Raw genomic sequence first — 20,603 nt, forward strand, 5'->3', positions numbered from 1 at the left:
ATGGAGGTCGAAGTGAATAAACCTCTTGTGTTGCAAATAGACAACAAGTCTGCCATAAATCTGACGAAGAATCCAGTTCTGCATGGAAGGAGTAAGCATATCAAAGTTAGATTTCACTTCTTGAGGGAAAAGGTAAATGGGGTGAACTTGAAGTTAGGCATTTCCCGAGTGAAACACAGTTGGCCGACATTTTCACCAAAGGATTGAAGATTGACAGGTTCCTAAATTTGAGAAGGAAATTAAGAATAGTTCAGATTGACTATTTTTAGAGTTGTTCGACAACTTGAATTATAAAGGGTATGTTGAGATATTATTGAAATTTGTTGAGATATTATTGGGATTGATATTATTAATATAATATCAAATATAATATCAAATATAATATAATATAATAATATCAAATATAATCCAAGTTGTGTAAGCCCAAACCCAATCAGGGTTGTATATAAATAGTCATTGTCTGTAATATTATTTGTACAATTAAATTCAATAATATAATCCTTATTTCCTTTATTATCTCTTTCTCTCAGGACTAAAAGCGCCTCACACATTGAAAAAAAGAAGCTGAAAAACGTTATGAACAATGCCATATAGTTGTTTTCACAGTTCTCTCAAACAAATAGTATCACAAAATGTACGCTATTAGATAAACTTGAATAAGTCAATTAAGACTAATATTTAATCACATTAATCTTATAATTTGTTAGTATATTTATACATTAGTTGAAATTCTCATTTACAAACCTTTAAATGAAATAAGCTTTTAACTAAGCTAATAGGTCAATCAGACATTCCAAAAGGCTAACATCAGACCTAAAAATAAGTCTATGATATGTTACAAGCCAGACTTAGGCTTTAAATTTGTTAGCAGGACAAACCCAAGCTTGGCAAAGCCTAATTCGACTCAGCTTACTCCCACCCTTAAGGATGACTCTAATGAAACGTGAGAGTCGAGGCGATCTGTATCCCATCACAACCAACACCACCGCCATAATAAAGTCAAGCCTGCATCTTCTTTTGCAGTTGTGACATCCTTTCCTTTACATGATCGTCTACATCATCCAGGAGAACATGTTATATTCTCCTTAAGCTCGTTAGGTCACACACAAATATTATATTCTCTTTTTGGATAATTAAATTAAAGAACAAAGACAAAGAAACTACCAATAATAAAAAAAAGAGAACACGAAAGGCGTGGTTATCTATTGACAGAGCAATAACATATTTTAATAAATTGAAAATACTATTTACACCTATAATCTTGCTCAACCTGATTAGTCTTGGTATATGAGAAATAGAGCTACTTCTAACATGATTTCCTCACAAGACAATCTTTTGTTCTATTTTAAATTAAGCAAAAATAATAAAATAATTGTAGAAAATAGTCACTTCGTTCCAATTTATGGTCTTATTAGTGCATCCACCCACCCTCCTCTTGTTCTAAAAAATGCCAGCAAACCTAATTAAAAATTTAGTACATGGTCGTAAATTTACTAAAGATAATAAAGTTTAAATTGACTTTGACCATTTGGTTTTTCTATGAAGGATATTTAGATAGGGATGATTAGGGATGAGAATAAATCAACTAACAGGGGCCTACAACCTATCCTACACGGGCCCAGATCTCGCCAGACTTTTTTTAATAGAAAAAACTTAGACTTTTTTTTTTTTTATTATAAGTCTCTTTAGTTATAAAACTAGGTCATAGGCCATGGAGAAAACCTTTTAAACCTATCAAACCGACCTATTTAAATAATTATGAATAGATTTGTTATTATTATTATTATTATTATATTTTATTTTATACTATGGTTTAAAATATAAAAATAAAGTAATTATCTTGAAGAACTTATGAAAATAAGCTGAAAAACGTTATGAACAATGTCATATAGTTGTTTTCACAGTTATCTTAAGCAAATAGTATCATAAAACCTATGTTATTAGATAAACTTGAATAAGTCAATTCAGACTAATATTTAATCACATTAATCTTATAATATGTTAGTCCATTTATACATTAGTTGAATTGCTCATTTACAAATCTTTACATGAAATAGACTTTTAACTAGGTTAAGAGGTCAATCAGACTTTCCAAAAGGTCGGTATTAAGCTTAAAAATAAATCTATAATAGACTACAAGTCAAACTTAAACTTTAAATTTTTTAGCAGGACATGTCCAGACTTGGCAAAGTCTAACTCAACCCAACCTCATCCCACCCCTAATGATGACTCTAATGAAACGTGAGAGTCGATGCGATCTCTATCCCATCACAACCAACACCACCCATAAAAAAGTCGAGCCCACATATTCTTTTGCAATTGTGACATCTTTTCCTTACCATAGTCATTTACTATCCGGAAAACATGTTTTTCATTTACTCAAACAAAATAAATTGATTGAAATGTACAAAAATCTAAAAAACAACACTTATTTTTGTCATTTTTATCATCTTGATAAACGGTTAAACTACCATTTATAAATTCTCATAACCATAATTTGTTGCCATTTAATATTTTCCATAGTTATGCATATGGAGATCTCCCATTTTAAACTTGTTAGGTCAGAAATCCTATCTTTTCTTTTTGGATAATTAAATAAATTAAAGATCAAAGGTAAATATACTATCAATAATGAAAAAAAAAAAAGAGAACACTAATTAAAAAAAACTAAGACAAAAAGTTGTGGTTATCAATTAACACAACAATACCATTTTCTTAATAAATGAAAAAAGCAATGGATTGTGCACATGCATATTAATCAAAAAATTAATTTATTTTCTTCCTATACCTGTTTATTCTTCTGATGAGTGGATACACAAGCAATCCTTTCTGTCATTGGCACATAACCCTACTTTTTAAAATAATTAATTAATTAATTTTTAATTTGAAAGTTGATGGAAAGGTGTTGTTGTACAGCAACCACTCGTATTAAATATCAATATTTTGCCCATTCAACTTGTTGCTTGATTTTGTCTATTCGCCTCAAAATTCATGCCATTTCCCAAATTACTCCAATTTACTTCTTCTTCATCCTATTACATCACCATCTTCTATTTCAGCTAATTTTTGATTTCTTTCATCTCAAGCAATGCTAACAGATTTGTTTCTCTATATGTTTCCAATTCAATGCTACCATTATTAGTACTACCATTTTGCAAGATATGAATTCTATCTTCTATTTTTCTTTTCTTAATAAAATATTTAGAATAATGATTTAAATAGAAATATAATTATAAATAAAATGTAATAACGGAAATTAATTTATTTATCGATCCCATTTAATAAGATAAGGTTTGACAGTTGTTTGCGGCCGTCCAAAAGTATAAATCTTTGAAAGAGTAAAAAGAAAAAGAAAATCGTAAGTTCAGATTAAAAATGTTAAATTTTTACGTAATAATAAAGTTAAACTACAATATTAAAGTTTAAATATTTAGATTTTTTATTTGACCTGAAATTTTGACTATTTTAAAAAATTAATATTAACTATGATATTGTTATTTTTTTATTAAACCTTTGAGATACTTTATTCTTTAATTAAATTTGATTTTTATTTGTTTGGTACAAATATTTGACTTTATATATAGAATTAGTTTGAAAAAATAACCACCATTAAAATGATACTAACTAATCATCAAAGAGATAAACAAAAAACTATAAAAATCTTAAAATAAATATTAATTGTAAAGATAAACAATAAGGGTATTTTAGTGAATATTTATCCAATTTATCATATTTTAAATCAATTACTATCAAATTTTAAAACAATATTTTTTTAATATATTAAGAAATAAATATTATATCCTTAGTTGGACATGATGAGAAATTTCCTCACAATGTCTAAATATTATTATTTTAATTTTTTAATTAAAATAAATATTAATTTTTTAATCTTTTCCTATTTTCTATTCTACCTAAAAAAAATGAAAGTTGAGAAATGGCAAGGAGTCACCATCTTCTATCCTTTGGTATTTCTTGAACAATAGGATAGATATTAGATAGATGAGAAAGAAAGACAAACCTCTCTCTCTCTCTCTTCACCATCTCTACAAAAAAATAAATTTATAAAAATAAGTTATAATTTTTTTTATATTAAATAAAAAAAGTAAAATATAAGGTGATATACAAATACCCTTTTTCTCATTCATATATCTGTTGTTTCTGTGTGTGTGATACACATCTTTCATTCATTCATTATATATATATAAATAATTTATCATCTTGAATCAACGGTAATTGTTGTTTGTAAGAGAAAAAGAAACAAAGAGGAAAAAAAAAAGAGGGCCTCTCGCCCTCTCTCTCCTTCTTATGCTTTCTCTCAGATCTTAGATTTCTTCCTGATTTCTCATCTGGGTTTGTCTTCTCTTGGTAAACCTTTTTCTCTTAATCCAATGACTTTTTTTCTCTTCAAGTTTTTATCTTTTTGAATTTTTGAATTCTGGGTTGATCCATTAAGGATCCATTAATCTAAGTAGACAATCATCATCAACATCATAGTACATCATAGTTTTCTGCTAAAGATGTCTGATAAAAAAACATAGATTTGTTTGTTTTTTTTTTGTGTGTGCATGTTTTTGTTTTATTCGTAGGTTGTTTAATCAGCATTACTATGTTTTTGTTTGATGGTTGTTATGGTTTTGAGGAAAAGATAAATTGTGTGTTTTTTTTTAAGGTTTTTGTTTTTGTGGATGTGGATTGTTGTGGTTTGAGATTGGATTTTGAATTTTGAATTTGATTGGAGTTGGTGGAAGTGCAGGTGGAAATGGATCCTGGGAAGCTGTTCATTGGAGGGATTTCCTGGGATACTAATGAAGACCGACTCAGACAGTATTTTCAGAGCTTTGGTGATGTGGTTGAGGCGGTGATTATGAAGGATCGTACGACGGGACGGGCTCGTGGTTTTGGATTTGTTGTTTTTGCTGATCCTGCTGTTGCTGAACGGGTTGTGGTTGAGAAACATGTCATAGATGGTAGAACTGTAAGTTTGCTTATATATATGATAATTGGTTTATGTTTCTTTAGATAGAGATATATGCGCTTATTTGTCACTGTTGTATAGCTTTCTTTTCGTGTTGAAAAAGAATTATGATTCGATGTCTTCCATCAGAAAAGATCGATGAAAGTGCGTCTATTATTATTTTACTAGAAGATTCAGATGCATTTTGCTGTGTTATGAAGCAACTTGAGTTTAGAATTTCACCAATAGAGAATATCGGTTTGCGAAGAGATTTGATTACATGATAGCAATGGCTAGACAAATATGAATGAAAATTGATGCCTGAGATGTTAATGCAGTATGTGACACTTGATGCATATCATAATTACGTAAATCAGTGTCGTGATAAGTTATGATCCGCTACGATAGCTATTACAAAAGTAATACTATTGTATTCGAAAATGTGCGCCGAGAAACATCTGTTTCTGTAAGCTGACAGCTACGTCAGAATATTCCTTGAAGATATGTACTTTCCATGTGGTTCCTAATCAAGCGATAGCAGATATTTAAGCTGCAGAATCAATTCGCGAGATAGTGTTTAATTGAGTTTTATTGTCATCATGCAGGTTGAAGCAAAAAAAGCTGTCCCTAGAGATGATCAGAACGCGTTTAGCAGAAGCAACAGCAGCAGTCACGGGTCGCCGGGTCCTACTCCTATACGCACAAAGAAGATATTTGTTGGAGGTCTAGCATCGACCGTTACCGAGACTGATTTCAAGAATTACTTTGATCAATTTGGAACAATTACTGATGTTGTTGTGATGTACGACCATAACACACAACGGCCTCGAGGTTTTGGATTCATCACATTTGATTCCGAGGAAGCTGTCGAGAAAGTGCTTCATAAAACTTTCCACGAACTTAATGGTAAAATGGTTGAGGTCAAGAGGGCTGTCCCGAAGGAGTTATCTCCCGGTCCAAGTAGAGGCCAGCTAGGTGGATTTAGTTACGGTACTATGAATAGGGTTAGTAGTTTTTCTAATGGTTTCGCACAGGGATATAATCCAAACCTCATTGGAGGACACGGACTTAGAATAGACGGTAGATTGAGCCCTGCTAATGTTGGCCGCAATGGATACACTCTTTTCAGTCCAAGTTATGGGACGGGACTCAACTTTGAGCCACCATTGAATGAAAATGAAAACTTGTCTAACTTTGTCATGGGACGAGCATTGAGCTCTCCCTACAGTGCAAGTCCGAGCCGGTACAATAATGCCATGGGGTATGTTGGTTCAAATGTTGGCAACAATTCAACCATAAGTTCAACAAATCAGAGTTTGTGGAGTAACGGAAATCTTAACTATGCCAATAACCCTGCAAACCCCGACTCTTTCCTAGGTTACGGAAATGAAAGTTCAAGTATCGGTTCTTTTGGTAATATCGGATCACTCTGGAGTACCTCTGTCGGTAATCCTAATCAAGCTGGAACTATTGGGTCTGGATATGGTAAGAGCAATCTTAATTATAGGTTCGGAGATATGATATTAGAGTCAAAAGCCGTAGGTTATGGAAAGAGTAATGAAGGCATTGTTGAATCTGATTCATCATATGCTTTCTCAAATGGCGGCTACGGCGAGGCATACAAAAGTACTTATGACGCTGCGCCATTTTATCAAGACCATACATGGAAATCAACAACTTCTGAACTCGAGGATCCCGGTTCTCTTAGTTTTGGCCTTGAAAATGCTGTTTCGGATTTAATGCGCAAAAGCTCTAGTGGTGGTCACGTTGGAGCTTATGCTGTTGCTAATAGACAATCAAACAGAGGTAGACCACATTTCTTTCTTTAATTATATGCTCTCTTACTCAAATAATAAAGTACGACGATACAAAGCTTGCATGTATTAATTAATGTATTTTCGAACGTGTTTTGATTCAGGAATTGCTGCTTAGGAAGATTAAGCCACGAATGATGCTAGCTCGTGTTTCGAAGGTGAATGAATGTGTGAAAAGCATGAATCTACTTCGTTTTGAGATACTTTGATCGTTGCTTCTAAAATTTCGATAGAGCCAATTGGTTTGGCTGTGTTGAATAACTTGCAAATACACAAAACTTACAAGGGGTTTTTTTTACTATAAGGGTTGAGTGTGAATTATAGGTTTTCTTTCTTTGGGATTTTGAGACTTGTTATATGGAGTTTGCCACAAAAATGATGCACACCTCTCTCACGATAGAGTAATACACAAAAGAAGAAAACCTTCTCCCTTTTATTTTTCTTTTGGTATTTTTTTCTTTCTCTTTTTCAAACTGTTCTTCCTTATCCTTCTTTGGACAAGTAGAGTTGGACCATGTTGCTGCTAGTCTTGGCTGGTTGGTATCTTTTTAATTATCTTCTTTTCGATGTTTTTGATTTCTCAGAATCTGTAAACGATACACGATATTGTCATTGGAATGTTCATCTAGGTTCCATAAAATGTTAGCTGATTCATCTTCTACACAATACAATTTCTTTATATTTCTCTATTACATGCTTCATTTATGAATATTATCAATGATGAGTGATTCATCTCTTGCTTATTTTCCAACAATTTCTGTGTATATCATTTTTTTCTTATGTTATCTATGAGTTGTAGCTCCTTTCCTTCTATTCATGTATGAACACAATGTATGTGGAATGACACTTTGATTACAAAGTATGATAGTGTGTAAATGTGGTTTAAGTGATTATGAAGTGTGTGTGATATACATGGGAAATTCAAAATTCTTACTCATACTCAAACCAAACATAAAAAGCTTGTTATCCAATGTTAAAAGTGACATATATCTTTTCTATATTGAATAGCCTCTCATGTTTTGAAACATAAATGATGTATTTTGCTAATGTTAGGGATGATGAACTAGAATATTGTTATGTTCACAAAACCTTTTTTCTCAAAATGAATCTCCTTCCTTTTTTTTTTTTAAAGGGTTAAATAAGTTTTTGGTCCCTATAAATATTGCAGTTTTATTTTTAGTCCCTCTCTGCCTTTAGGCAACGGTTTTTACAAAATAACCGTTGCCAAAACTCAGGAGAGACTAAAAATGAAACTGCAATATTTATAGGGACCAAAAACTTATTTAACCCTTTTTTAAATTTCAATGTGAGTTATGTGAATGAGGCTCTTCACAATTTCACCTCACTAATAGGACATTTATTAGATGATGAGTTAGTATGTACTTATTGTGCAATCTTTTTTGTTATACTCCAAATGTCTACAAAAAGATCTATTTTTCCTTTTCACATTTGTTTGCAAATTGACATCTCTATTCTCCTATACATCCACTCATTCATTTGTACATTTATATAGAAATTTGGAGGGGTTATTTCCTCTCACATTAATACTTCTATAATTTTTATTCATATATTATGTTTTTTATGTGATGAACTTTATGGTGCCCAAATGTGAAAGGTGAGAAAAATACATGAAATTAAGGGAATAGGGTTGAATTGTATTGTATTGCATTTAATAACTTTTCTGATTGTCTTACAGTCAAAGAGTATGAAAGTGGAAATTAAAGAGATTAGGAATAAAAATCACATAAATTTATATTGGTTCACTCCATAAACTAGATGTTAGTTCAATTTTCTCACATTAGAGAGATTTTCAATAAATCACACCTGATTGATTACTGACCACCACTAAAACAACATAATCTTAAATTTTCTTGCCTCACACTAAAGAACATCTTTGCCTTAAAACTTGTATAAACTTCTTTGTCTTAAAACTTGTATGGAATTTCTTGTCTTAAACCTTTAATGATTTTCTTGCCTCACACTAAAGGATTCCCTTGCCTCATATCCGAGGACTTTGGAAAATTACAAAAGTCTTTAAACCTTTAATGATTTTCTTGCCTCGAATAAATGATTGGCTTGCCTCACACCCGAGGACTTAGGAAAATTACAAAAGTGTTAGTTTACAACAATTCACACAATGCGGTAAACTTAATAAAATTTGGTTACAAGTGTTTAAATTTTCAAACAAAAAATAATTAATAGAGATCACTTGTGTCTAAGTGTTTGTTCTTTGATAATATTATAGTGAATTGCAAAACTAATTCAACATGTTGCTGTAGCGACTCATAACTGTAGGGGTGGCAAAACGGGCCGCCCGCCCCGCCCGCAGCCCGCCCCGCCTTATGCCCGCCAAAAAACGAGCGGGGCGGGCATGCCCGCCAAGTAAAATGGGCATCAAAATCATGCCCGCCCCGCCAAGATGGCGGGTTGGCGGGCGGCGGGCTTACCCGCCTATTTTTATTTATATTTTTTTAATAGATTAATATGTATTTTTTTACCTTTTAATTAAACTTTTCACTTATTTTTTAAAACAATTTTTATAAAAGTAATTTTTTAACAAATTTACTCTAAAAAATATTACATATATTTATAAATAAATGTATAAAATAAACCATCAAGAATTACAATTACTAGAATTAACTAAAAAAATAGTGAGTTTTGGAGGAGGAGCGGGTTTTGGCGAGCGGCGGGCTTTGGCGGGGCGGGTATGGCGGGCGGCGGGTTTTGGCGGGGCGGGCTTTGGCGAGCGGCGAGCCTAGAATCCCAACCCAACCCGCCAAATTTTGGCGGGTGCGCGGGCGACCCGGCGGGCCCCGGCCCGTTTTGCCAAGTAATACAATTATTGACAGTGGATGAGCAACTTCAATATTTGAATGTGGTTCTTCTATATAGACCTTAAAATTTTGAACTTCATTATTTAAATGTGGTTTTTCTATATAGACCTTAAAATTTTGATTTGACAATCATTTGTACTTACCAATCATTTGTCCTTTGGATATGGAGCCGTTGGAATTGTATGATATGTACATAGTCTTATATAGTCATTCCTTGTATTGATCCTTATCTTTTTGTTCATTGTACTGAAATATTTGACATGATATGATAATTATAAGAATATTCTTTGTTGTGATTCAATATAATAGGTTTTTGTCATTTAGGCACAAGTTATCGATTTTTAGACAGACTTCTGATAATCTTTTTAACGTGATCTGATGTGGAATATCCTTTGTCTAGAACATTAAGTCCTGCAACAAGAATCTGGAATATTGAAAACGTTGTTTTCACATATTCATCATCTTCCATCTTGAAGGCTTCATATTTCTGAATTAGGGCAAGAGTCTCTGTCTCCTTAACTTGAGCGTTGTCTTCATGAGTCATTTTAAGAGAATCAAAGATAGACTTTGCAATCTCTTTATCAGTGATCTTTTCATACTCAACATGAGAAATAGAAAATAACAAAATAGACGTAGCTTTGAAATGATTCTTGTAAGCTTTATTTTGATCATTTGTCATTGCACTTCTTGCAATCTTGACACCAATCGCATCTATTGGATATTTGTAGCCATCAACTACAAGATCCCAAATATCAAAGTCAATCGCCATATAATACGTTTCAATTCTATCCTTTCAATAGTTAAATTTTTCTCCATCAATGATAGGAGGTTTAGCACTATACTGATCTTTATCCTTATTATCAACGGTGACATTGTTTCCAGAGTTACTTGTGGGGGTAAACATTGTTTTTCACCTAGTCTGAATCGGTACTGAACACTGTTAGGTGCTTGATAAAGATTTAAACTCTTTATCACACTCAGAACCGAAACTCTGATGGCAACTGAAGGTGTGAAAAACACTAGAAAGGGGGGTTTGAATAGGGTTTTTAAAACACAGTTTTTGCAACAACAAAAATCCCCTCTTAAAAACAACATATACGTCACTCTTGATAATAACAATAAATTGCAAGAAGGAAATAACAAGGTATGTTTATACTAGTTCACTTGAAAATTATTAAGCTAATCTAGTCCATCCGCCAAGGTGATTTCGCCTTATCAACAAGGTCTTAATCCAATAATCTCAAGATTATTACAATGCATAAACTAACCGCGAGTGACTAACAATAAAACCTTTAATACACATAAGTCCCAAACTTCCCAAGAAATTCTGACCAACTGGTCTCTCAAGGAACAAACAAACAACAGTTTGAATAAAGGTTTGTTTACAATGATATGCTTCTACATAAGCTGGATTTAAACACAAAATACAGATTATAGACAAAATGAGAAGCTATGAACAGTCTTTCAGGTCTGTATGAATGAACGTGAATTAGCATCTTCCTCTTTAAGTCTCCAAGCCTTATACATAGACTTCAAGCCCATATGTTCATCAACTTTCATGTTGTTGATATCTTGAGCTTCTTCAATAGCAGTGACCTTCATGTCAAATTTCTAAGGTAGACACCTGAGGAATCTTTTGTCCAGCTTGGCGATTTCAACAATATTCATGTGAAAGTCATGAATACTCTCATCTTATTTCATTCTCAAGTTCTCAAACTTAGTGTTAAGAAGTTGAAGTCTTGACATCTTTATCTTGGAGGTTCCTTCATAGGCAGTTTTCAAGATTTCCTAAGCATCTTTGGCTACGGTACATTCACTTATCAGTCTAAAGATGTTTTTGTCCACTCCATTGAATAGGACATTCAACTCTTTAGAGTTTCCTAGAGCATCCTTGTCATCTTCATCATTCCAATTCTCCTCCTCCTTTGTTTGGTCAGTAGGATTACCGTCATTGTCTTTAATCAAAAGGGACTCCAACCTTTGACAACATCTCTCCAGGCTTTGCCGTCCATGGACTTAATAAAAGCCACCATAAGAGCTTTCCAATAGTCATAGTTGGTTCCATCAAGAATAGGTGGTCTATTCACAAATCCTCCTTATTCCTTGTCCATTGTACCATAAAGTATCTTCCCTGAATCTCACCTAGAGTTAGAGTAGGATGGCTGCTCTGATACCAATTGAAATTCTAGTGTTTAGATCTTATATGTTCTAAAGGATGTCGAGACAATGATCTCTAAACAACACACAATAACAAGGTATAAGATAAAGCAGTGCAGAAACTTTAAAGAACACAAGTAACTATTCATCCAGTCCGATATAAACAATACCTACTCTAGGGGCTACCAAGCCAGGGATAAGTCCACTATGATAGTATCAATTCGATGTACTATACAGACAACCTCCGATTTACTTCCTTCTCACTTAATCGCTACCATTTCTATACTTATACCTAATACTCACCTAGGTATGAGGCCCTCCTCAATCCCCCTCAATCACAACTGTGATGATCAATTACAAAGCTTTAGAAGATACACTTCCAAGACATAGTCACTTAATGCTTAAAAGCTTATGAATCCACACAAAAATTACAAATCAATGAATAAGCACAACTCTTCTATTAAGATGATATTAGAGAGGCTCACAAAATATAAGACTGCACAAACCCTAACACAAACTACAATGTAAGTTCCACTAAAATACTAGTTTTGTTGCTTGCTATTTAAAACAATCTTCTGGACTGGACTTGGGCTTCAAATCACAACAGGGCACTCCAGAAAATATTCCACAATCTTCTCCATGAAGATAGGGCTTCAACCATTAGTTTCCTAAATATTCTCCATATTTAGAAACTAATCAAATATCTTGAAAACAAAGACAATCTCTTATCCCTAAATCAAGAGCCACATAAGATGGCATAATATTCCAAAAATATTCTGCACCTGTAAATAAAACAGACTTCAACATATACAGCGGTCACTTAAAAGACACAATATCGAATGAATCCTGCATAGGACATCTTTCTTAAACATGTCTTCTTTAATTGAAGTGAATAGAACATATTGTTCAACATGTTCTCATAAGTTAGTTTTACCAAACATAATGTCAACCATAACACAGAGAATTAACAAAGAGCAAGAAAAAGAAGAGAAAAAACACCATCATTACAAGATGTTACAACTATGGGAAGAAATGAGACATCAAACTATATTGTCCCCTAATAAAGATAGTGAATCAAAAATTCAGAAAACCTCAAAAAAAGAAGAAAGGTTATGTTGCATGGAAAGAAAATGATATGGAATCTTCAGATGATGATGAAGAATAAAAAGCCAACATATTTCTTATAGAAAATCATCAAAATAATGAGGCAACCTCTCATTTCTCTTATGACAGTCTCTTTAGAATTTATAAGAAACTAACAAAAGAAACAAGTAAACTAGAACTAATTGTTTCTACATCTAAGGATAATATCTCCGATCTTAAACTTAAAAATGAAAACCTTGAAATGGTATATAATTTCGGAGAGAGAGAGAGAGAGAGAGAGAGAGAGAGAGAGAGAGAGAGAGAGAGAGATAACATGATCAAGTTTAATATTCTTCCACTTCAAACAAACATGATGAACTTAACAAGTAAAAAGAATGTGACAAACTAAAAATGATATTTGAGATCTTCAAAAAAACACTTGTCAAGTTTACTAAAGGGAGAAATAACTTAATTCTCTTGTTAGGAAATCAAAGAGCTTCTTACAACATAATCTGCCTTAGTTATGAACCTAATAATAAAAGTAAAAAGTTCAATAACATTTGTAATGCCCAAACCACCTCTCGTTGTAAAATCTTAAAATGCAATTATTCTAGTAAAGAAGGACACATTTCCATGTTTTCCTTTATGACGAAGAGTCATGAAAGTAAAGAAGGACATCCTCTTCCATATTTTTACTATAAACACTGTGAACACAAAGCAAAAATCTTATCCAAACCTATAAATGCCTATATCTCTAAAACAAACAAGAGAAATGTTTATGAAACTAACAACCAAATTCCCAAAAAAATACGGGTACCTAAATTTAAGACTTAACCTTCTTATTGCAGAAATTCTTTACAGTTGCAAACACCAAATGGTATCTTGATAGTAGTTATTCAAAGCATACGGCAGGTGACAAAACCCTATTCTTCACCCTCATTCCTAAAGAAGGAGGATTTGTCTCCTATGGAGATAAAAATAAGAGAAAAGTTCTAGGGGTTGGAATCTTTGGCAAGTCCCAAAATCCAATGATTGCGGAAGTTCTCATGTTAAAAGGGATTGAGCATACTTTAATTAGCAAAAGTCAATTATGTGACAAAGGTAACAATGTAACATTTGATTCTTTTAGTTGAAGGGTCATAAAATTTAAACCAAATGAAACACTATTTACAAGCTCTAGAAGTGGAAATACCTACACATTAAATTTAAATAATATTCCTTCAAATGATGTATGTCTTCTGAGTAACGAGGATGACTCTTGGCTATGGCATAGGAGAATAACTCATATCCACATGGATCATTTGAACAAGTTGGTCCGTAAAGATCTTGTATATGGCCTGTCAGACTTACATTTTGAAAATAACAGATTATGCAATGCGAGCCAAAAAGGCAAGCATGTAAGGGCCTCTTTTAAATCTAAAATATTATTTCTACTGACCGACCCTTACAACTTCTGCACATGGATCTTTTTTTGGCCAATTGAGAACCGTTATTGTAGGTGGAAACATCTAGGTTCTTATGATCATGGATGACTAATCTCACTATACCTAGTCATTATTATTATCTCATAAAAGAGACACATTTGTCGCATTTCAAAAAATAGAAAATGTTATCAAGAACAAAAAAGGGGTATGCATTGCATCCATCAGAAGTGACCATGGTGCAGAATTACAAAATAAGGAATTCGATTTTTTTTGTAATGAGAATAGTATTTGACACATGTTTTCCACTCCATGAAGTTGAAGGATAGAAAAACACTTAGAAATGGGGGGTTTGAATAAGTGTGACTTCAAAAACTTGTAAGATAAAAACAATTAACACAATTATTTTTATCCTGGTTCGTTGTTAACGAAACTACTCCAATCCACCCCTTAGAGTGATTTACCTCAACGGAGGATTTAATCCACTAATCCAACTTATTACAATGGTTATCCACTTAGAAAACTTATAAGTCTTCTAGAGTATACAGATCACAACTTGATCACTCTAGGAAATCACCACTTAGAAAACTTCTAAGTCTTCCAGAGTCTATTGATCACAACTTGATCACTCTAGGAACCTTTTACAAACAATGTAAAATAAGTGTTTACAAGAGTAAGATTGCTTCTTATAAAGCTATAATCACAACAATGATATTTCTCTTAAGTTCTAAACTTAACACTCACTAAATATTACAAGAGTTTGTGAGGTTGAAGATGAAGTTCGTGAGCTTTGATTTTGACAGCGTTTCAGTATTTTGCACAAGTGTTCTCTATGGTGCTTCTGATCAGATCTTCTATATATATATATAGGCGTTGAGAGAAGATGACCGTTGGGTTCCATTTAATGCTTTGCGTGAATAGTACAGCTTTGCATTTAATGTTTCACACTTTTGTCAACTACCTCGAGCCATGCTTTTGCTGCTTTTACTGACTTTGCCTTTTGTAGCTTCTAACGTTCCTTTTGTCAGTCAGAGATTAGACTTAATAGCCTGTCATCTTGTACTTGCTTCTGAACTCAGATTTGTAGATAACAACGTTTGAATTTCAGAGTCAACAGCTTGGTGCCTAGCATCTTCTTTGTCTTCTGACTTTGAAGAGCTTGAGCGCGATACCGTTCAGAGCTTCAGTGCTTCTGCTTCTGACTTCATGTTCTTCTGATGCTTCATAGTTCATGTTCTGATTCTGCTTGACCATCTTCTGATGTCTTTCCAGAGCATGTTCTGATGTAGCCATCCAGAACCTTCTAAGTCAGTGCTTCTGAGTGCTGATTTGTGCATACTCTTTATGTATTTCCTGAAATGGAAAATGCAAAGGATTAGAGTACCACATTGTCTTATACAAAATTCATATATAATGTTATCATCAAAACATAGAATATTGATCAGAACAAATCTTGTTCTAACAATCTCCCCCTTTTTGATGATGACAAAAACATATATAATTGATATGAATTTGTAACCAGAATATCAGAGGACCAAAGACAATTACACAGTTATAGCATAAGCATATAATCTGAGTGTGTGAATATGTCTCCCCCTGAGATTAACAATCCCCCTTGAAATTAATACTAGAAAAATAAAAGACTTTCCTGGGTATTTTTCCATTTCAGTCGAGACTTTCACTTAGCATAGAACTTCAGAACATTCAGAGCTTCTGCCTCTTGCTTCCATAGGATAACTTCAGAGCTTTGAATTTCTCTATGTAATCAATTTAATCAGATCATACTTGATTCTATCAGAGCATTCTTGAATGTATCAGAGCATTCTTCAAAAAAATGTATCAGCACATTCTTAAAAAAAATGTATCAGAACATTCTTCTTGCTTCTGATCTTGAAGCTTCACAGCACTAAGCTTGTTTCAAATCTCTAAGAACATGTTTCTTCTTAGAATTGCTTTTCCTCATGTATTTGCTTCTCATGTTGAGCTTTTTCATAATATTTTCAATCCTGCAAAAACTATTAAAAACATAGAACTTGCAAATAATGTTAGGAATGTTGAGACTTAATCCCAGTAACTGATATAATAAATCAATTCAATTATCATGTTTCTCCCCCTTTTTGTCATAACATCAAAAAGCATTAAACGATTCAGATGCAAAAGACACACAGAGTGAAGAAGATAAAATAAATTTCATTGATAAAGATATCAGAAGATACAAAAAATGATAGAAGCAGATGCAGAAAACAAAGAAAACAAGCTAAGACCAAAGACAGACTACGACTGGCTAAGCCTAGAAGCTAATACGGCCAGAAGGTTCTTAATCTCAGTAGAGTCTTCCTTCTGATCCTTGATGAAGGATCTGAATTCCTCATGAGTGTCCTCTTGCTTGTCCAGACGAGTAGCCAAATCAGCTTGATTCTGCTGAAGAGCCTTCATAGTGTTTATCAAAACAGAGACAGAAGGTCCAGCAGAAGAAGCATCAAAGCTATTGTTCATAACAGGAGGATTCTTAGCATTTGCTTCAACCATGAGAACATCTCCAGGATTTTCCTTAGTAGGAGTTTTCTCAGCAGGATGATTCTCAACATCAGCTTCAGACACAAAAGCATCTTCATGATAAACAGGAGCAGGGATCTCAGCATCTGGATTTTCAAGAGGAAGAAGTATTTCAGCCAGATTCTCAAGAGGTGTTGGAGCAACAAGTTCTGATGGGTATTCAACTTCTGGACATACCATATTTGGTGCTTTAACAGAGGGGTTCTCCCTAAGCCAGTTGAATAGAGACTCAAAATCGCCAGTCAGAACATTGTATTGAGGCTTCCACACAACCATAGCCAGAGGCTGCACTTCTTCAAGCTCGTCAACAACAGACTCCTTCTCTTCAAAAGGTTTCCAGCTGTTGATGGGATAGAAGTAGCTTTCTTCAAAGTCCCGAAGAAATCCAGAAGGACCAGGAGCATCAGCCAAACAAGCTTCTTGAAGCTTCAGAAGGTCATATTGAATTTCTCTTCTGAAAGCTCTCCAAAGATTCCCAGAAGCAACATAATCCATCTTGGCATTATGTGCAACCTTCAGTGCATCTAAACCTGCCTGTACCTTAAGTTTTACAAATTCAAAACGAACACCAACAGAAAGTTCAGAAGGTTTGATTTGGAATTTGGTGGTTGAAGAGTCTGGGTTAAGATTGCAGTAGGGTTCAGGTTCTCTTTCAAGAGCAAGAAACGATTCTGCTTCATTGTCAGAGTCCAAGACAACAAAAACTGGGTCAGGACGAGGTTTAGGTTGATAATTGCAATCACGCAAGAGGTTATTGAAAGAATCATAATCAAAAGATTCATAAGAGGCGGTATTGCAGACCTCAGGATTGTCTACAATAGTGGGGTTGGAATATGGAGGAGGTTGAGAAATGGAGATAGTGGTGTGAGGATGAAAGAGGGTGTTAAGAGGTAAGATTTCAAGGATTGGTTCAGAAACTAGGTGGTCAGAAACAAGAGTAGGCGCAGTGCCTTTAGTCTTGGGTAAAGGAGGAGGGGTGAGAACTTTGGTGGTTGGAGGTGATTTAGCTGGGGCTTTTTGTAGTTGAATTTCTGGTTGAGAGAGTGGGGGAACTTCTGTTGGTACAGATTTTGAAGATAAAATAGGTACAGAACCAGGTTCAGAAATATTAATACCTGAAGATCTCTTCTTGTGAGGCCTCCCAGGTTCTTCTCCAACTGCCTTCCTCTTCTTCTGAAACACCACCTTCTGCTTTCCTTTTAAAATTCCCTTCTTCCTTTCTTCTTCCTTCTTCTCTTCTTCTTCCAACTTCTTTTCTTCTTCAACAACTTTCTTTTCTTCTTTCTTTTTCTTGTCTTTCTTCTTATCTTTCTTCTTATATTTCTTCTTTTTCTTCTTATTTTCTTCTTCCTTCTTATCATCCTTCTTCTGCTTTTTCTTTTCAACTTCATCTTCTTTCTACTGATTCTTCTTCTGTTCACCAGCCTTCTTTTCATTTCTCTTCTCTTCACTAATTGATGGAAGATCTAACCTTCTCTTTGTTCTTCTTTCTTGCACAGGCATAACTTCTAGAACTCTATCCTTAGTAGTCAGAAGTTTCTGTTTTCTTATCCCGATAGGATCACATTCAGAACCAGCTTCCCTGTGCATAGCAAGGTAATGAACCATAACTTCTGGCCGTTCATTCCTGAAGAATACCTCGAAATCAGCCAAAACAAGACCTCTTCTGGTTTTAACATCTAGATTTATTTGAGGAGTGGAATCAATAGTCTGGATAATCCTCATCTTCTTCAGAGTATTAGCATTCAGAGTACTCCCAATAATGGTGTAAGGATTATTGATTATACCAGCAGGCTCCAGTTGTTCAACAATCTTAGCTTGAACTAGAAGATTGGTGATGATCCTCCCAAAAGGAATAATATTCCTCTTTTTGTTTGGATACTTCAGCCTGCTTTCATCTCTAGAGTCATTTACAGCATTCCACAAGTGATTGAATATGATGTAAGAAACATCCACCTTTTTCTGAGTACCAAGGCAATACATGATGTATTGTTGGTCTTTGTTGACGAAGTTTGATGAACTTGTTGACTTCCTGTGGTAGAAGCAACCCAGAATAATCTTAGTCCATATCTTGTATATGGTTTTCAGATCCTTAACCTCCTTTGATTTCTTCCCATTCTCAAATATTTCTGAGTAGACTGCATCCCAATCAGTTCTTGGAGTTGCTTCAGTAACACCTTCAACATTCATCAACCCAAACAACTTTCTCAAAGTGGTTTCAGTGATAGGGAAGAATTCACCATAAACAAGAGAGATAATAGCCTTAGGCATTACAGTTGCATGAATCCAGAATTCCTTCACTAAGTCTGGATATACTGGTCCACAGAAATCATAGAACATTGGCGCCCATCCTTGAAACCTCAAATTTTCTTCAAGATGAATCTCATGTTTTTCCTGATTTTCAACATCTACCATTAACTCACAGATGACTTCCAGTTGATCCAATTGAATCGAATAGGTAATTGGTGGAACAAGTTGTTGCTCTTGTTCTTGTTCATTCTGATGTTGTTGCTGAGAAGACGAACTAGCGTTCTGAGTAGAAGGGGAAGCCATGGAAGCTCTTCTGAGATTTTTGGGTTTCTTTTTAGGGTTTGAGAAAAGAGAGAAAAGGTTGCAGAAACGCATAAACTTAGAGAGAATGAATGTGTGAAAAGAGAAAATAATAGTATGAGAGATGTTTAAATAGACACGGATTTGAAACAAAATGCAATTAAATTCTGAGAATGAACAGTTACAGAATGCAGAGAATCAAATGCATTTAATGTTTGAATGATGCTAGGGTAAAACGTGATATTTGAAATGATTTGCACAATTACCTAGGGTGGCGTCTCATCAACTGCACGCATGCTTGTCCCTTTAGAGTGAACACGTGTTCATCTTCTGGAATAGCTGGTGACAGTTGTTTTGCTTTAAAAGAAATTTTGAGTCAACTTAGACATATGAAACGTTAGCAATAACAGAATCAGAATATCTAACTGATCAACATTTTCAGAACTTCTGATAAGAAAATAATCATTTCAAGTCTAATCCATATATCATATCTTCTCATCCTTTCACTCTGGGCATAAATCCATACTGATATTCTTCAGAATGAACTTAAACCTATCTTCAGCAAGGAGTTTTGTAAAGATATCAGCCCATTGATGGTCTGTATCAACAAATTTTAAAGATAGAACTCCCTTCTGAACATAGTCCCTAATGAAGTGATGTTTGATCTCAATATGTTTAGCTTTGGAATGTAAGATAGGATTCTTAGATAAACAAATAGCAGAAGTATTATCACAGAAGATAGGAATGTTACTCTCATATATCTGATAATCTTCTAGCTGACTCTTCATCTAGAGCATCTGTGTACTACATCCAGCAGCAGCAACATATTCTTCTTCTGTTGTAGAGAGGACAATTGTAGCTTTCTTCTTGCTATACTAGGAGATCAGATGACTTCCAAGAAACTGACAGCTTCCATAAGTACTTTTTCTTTCAACTCTATCTCCAGCATAATCAGCATCACAAAATCCTACTAGGTTGTAATCTTCAGATCTTCTGTAGACTAAACCAACATTAGTAGTACCTTTCAGATACCTCAGAATTCTCTTAACAACAGTTAAGTGAGATTCTCTAGGATCTGATTGGAATCTTGCACACAGACAAACACTGAATAAAATATCAGGTCTAGAAGCAGTAAGATATAGAAGAGATCCAATCATACCTCTGTAAAGCTTCTGATCTACCTTCTTACTTACCTCATCCTTACCTAATACACACGTTGGATGTATAGGAATCT

At 34.0% G+C, this 20,603-nt stretch overlaps 1 protein-coding gene across 1 annotated transcript; it reads left to right on the forward strand.

Moving 5' to 3' along the window:
- The first annotated feature begins 4,155 nt into the window (after nt 1-4,155).
- On the forward strand, nt 4,156-7,457 carry LOC131595386 (heterogeneous nuclear ribonucleoprotein 1-like). Its single transcript, XM_058867731.1, has 4 exons — nt 4,156-4,365; nt 4,754-4,975; nt 5,560-6,760; nt 6,873-7,457. The coding sequence occupies exons 2-4, from the start codon at nt 4,760-4,762 to the stop codon at nt 6,884-6,886; spliced, it is 1,431 nt and encodes a 476-aa protein (XP_058723714.1). The 5' UTR covers nt 4,156-4,365; nt 4,754-4,759; the 3' UTR covers nt 6,887-7,457.
- The last annotated feature ends 13,146 nt before the right edge of the window (nt 7,458-20,603 follow it).

Source organism: Vicia villosa, linkage group LG4 (assembly GCF_029867415.1).
Source record: "Vicia villosa cultivar HV-30 ecotype Madison, WI linkage group LG4, Vvil1.0, whole genome shotgun sequence".
Taxonomy (NCBI): domain Eukaryota; kingdom Viridiplantae; phylum Streptophyta; class Magnoliopsida; order Fabales; family Fabaceae; genus Vicia; species Vicia villosa.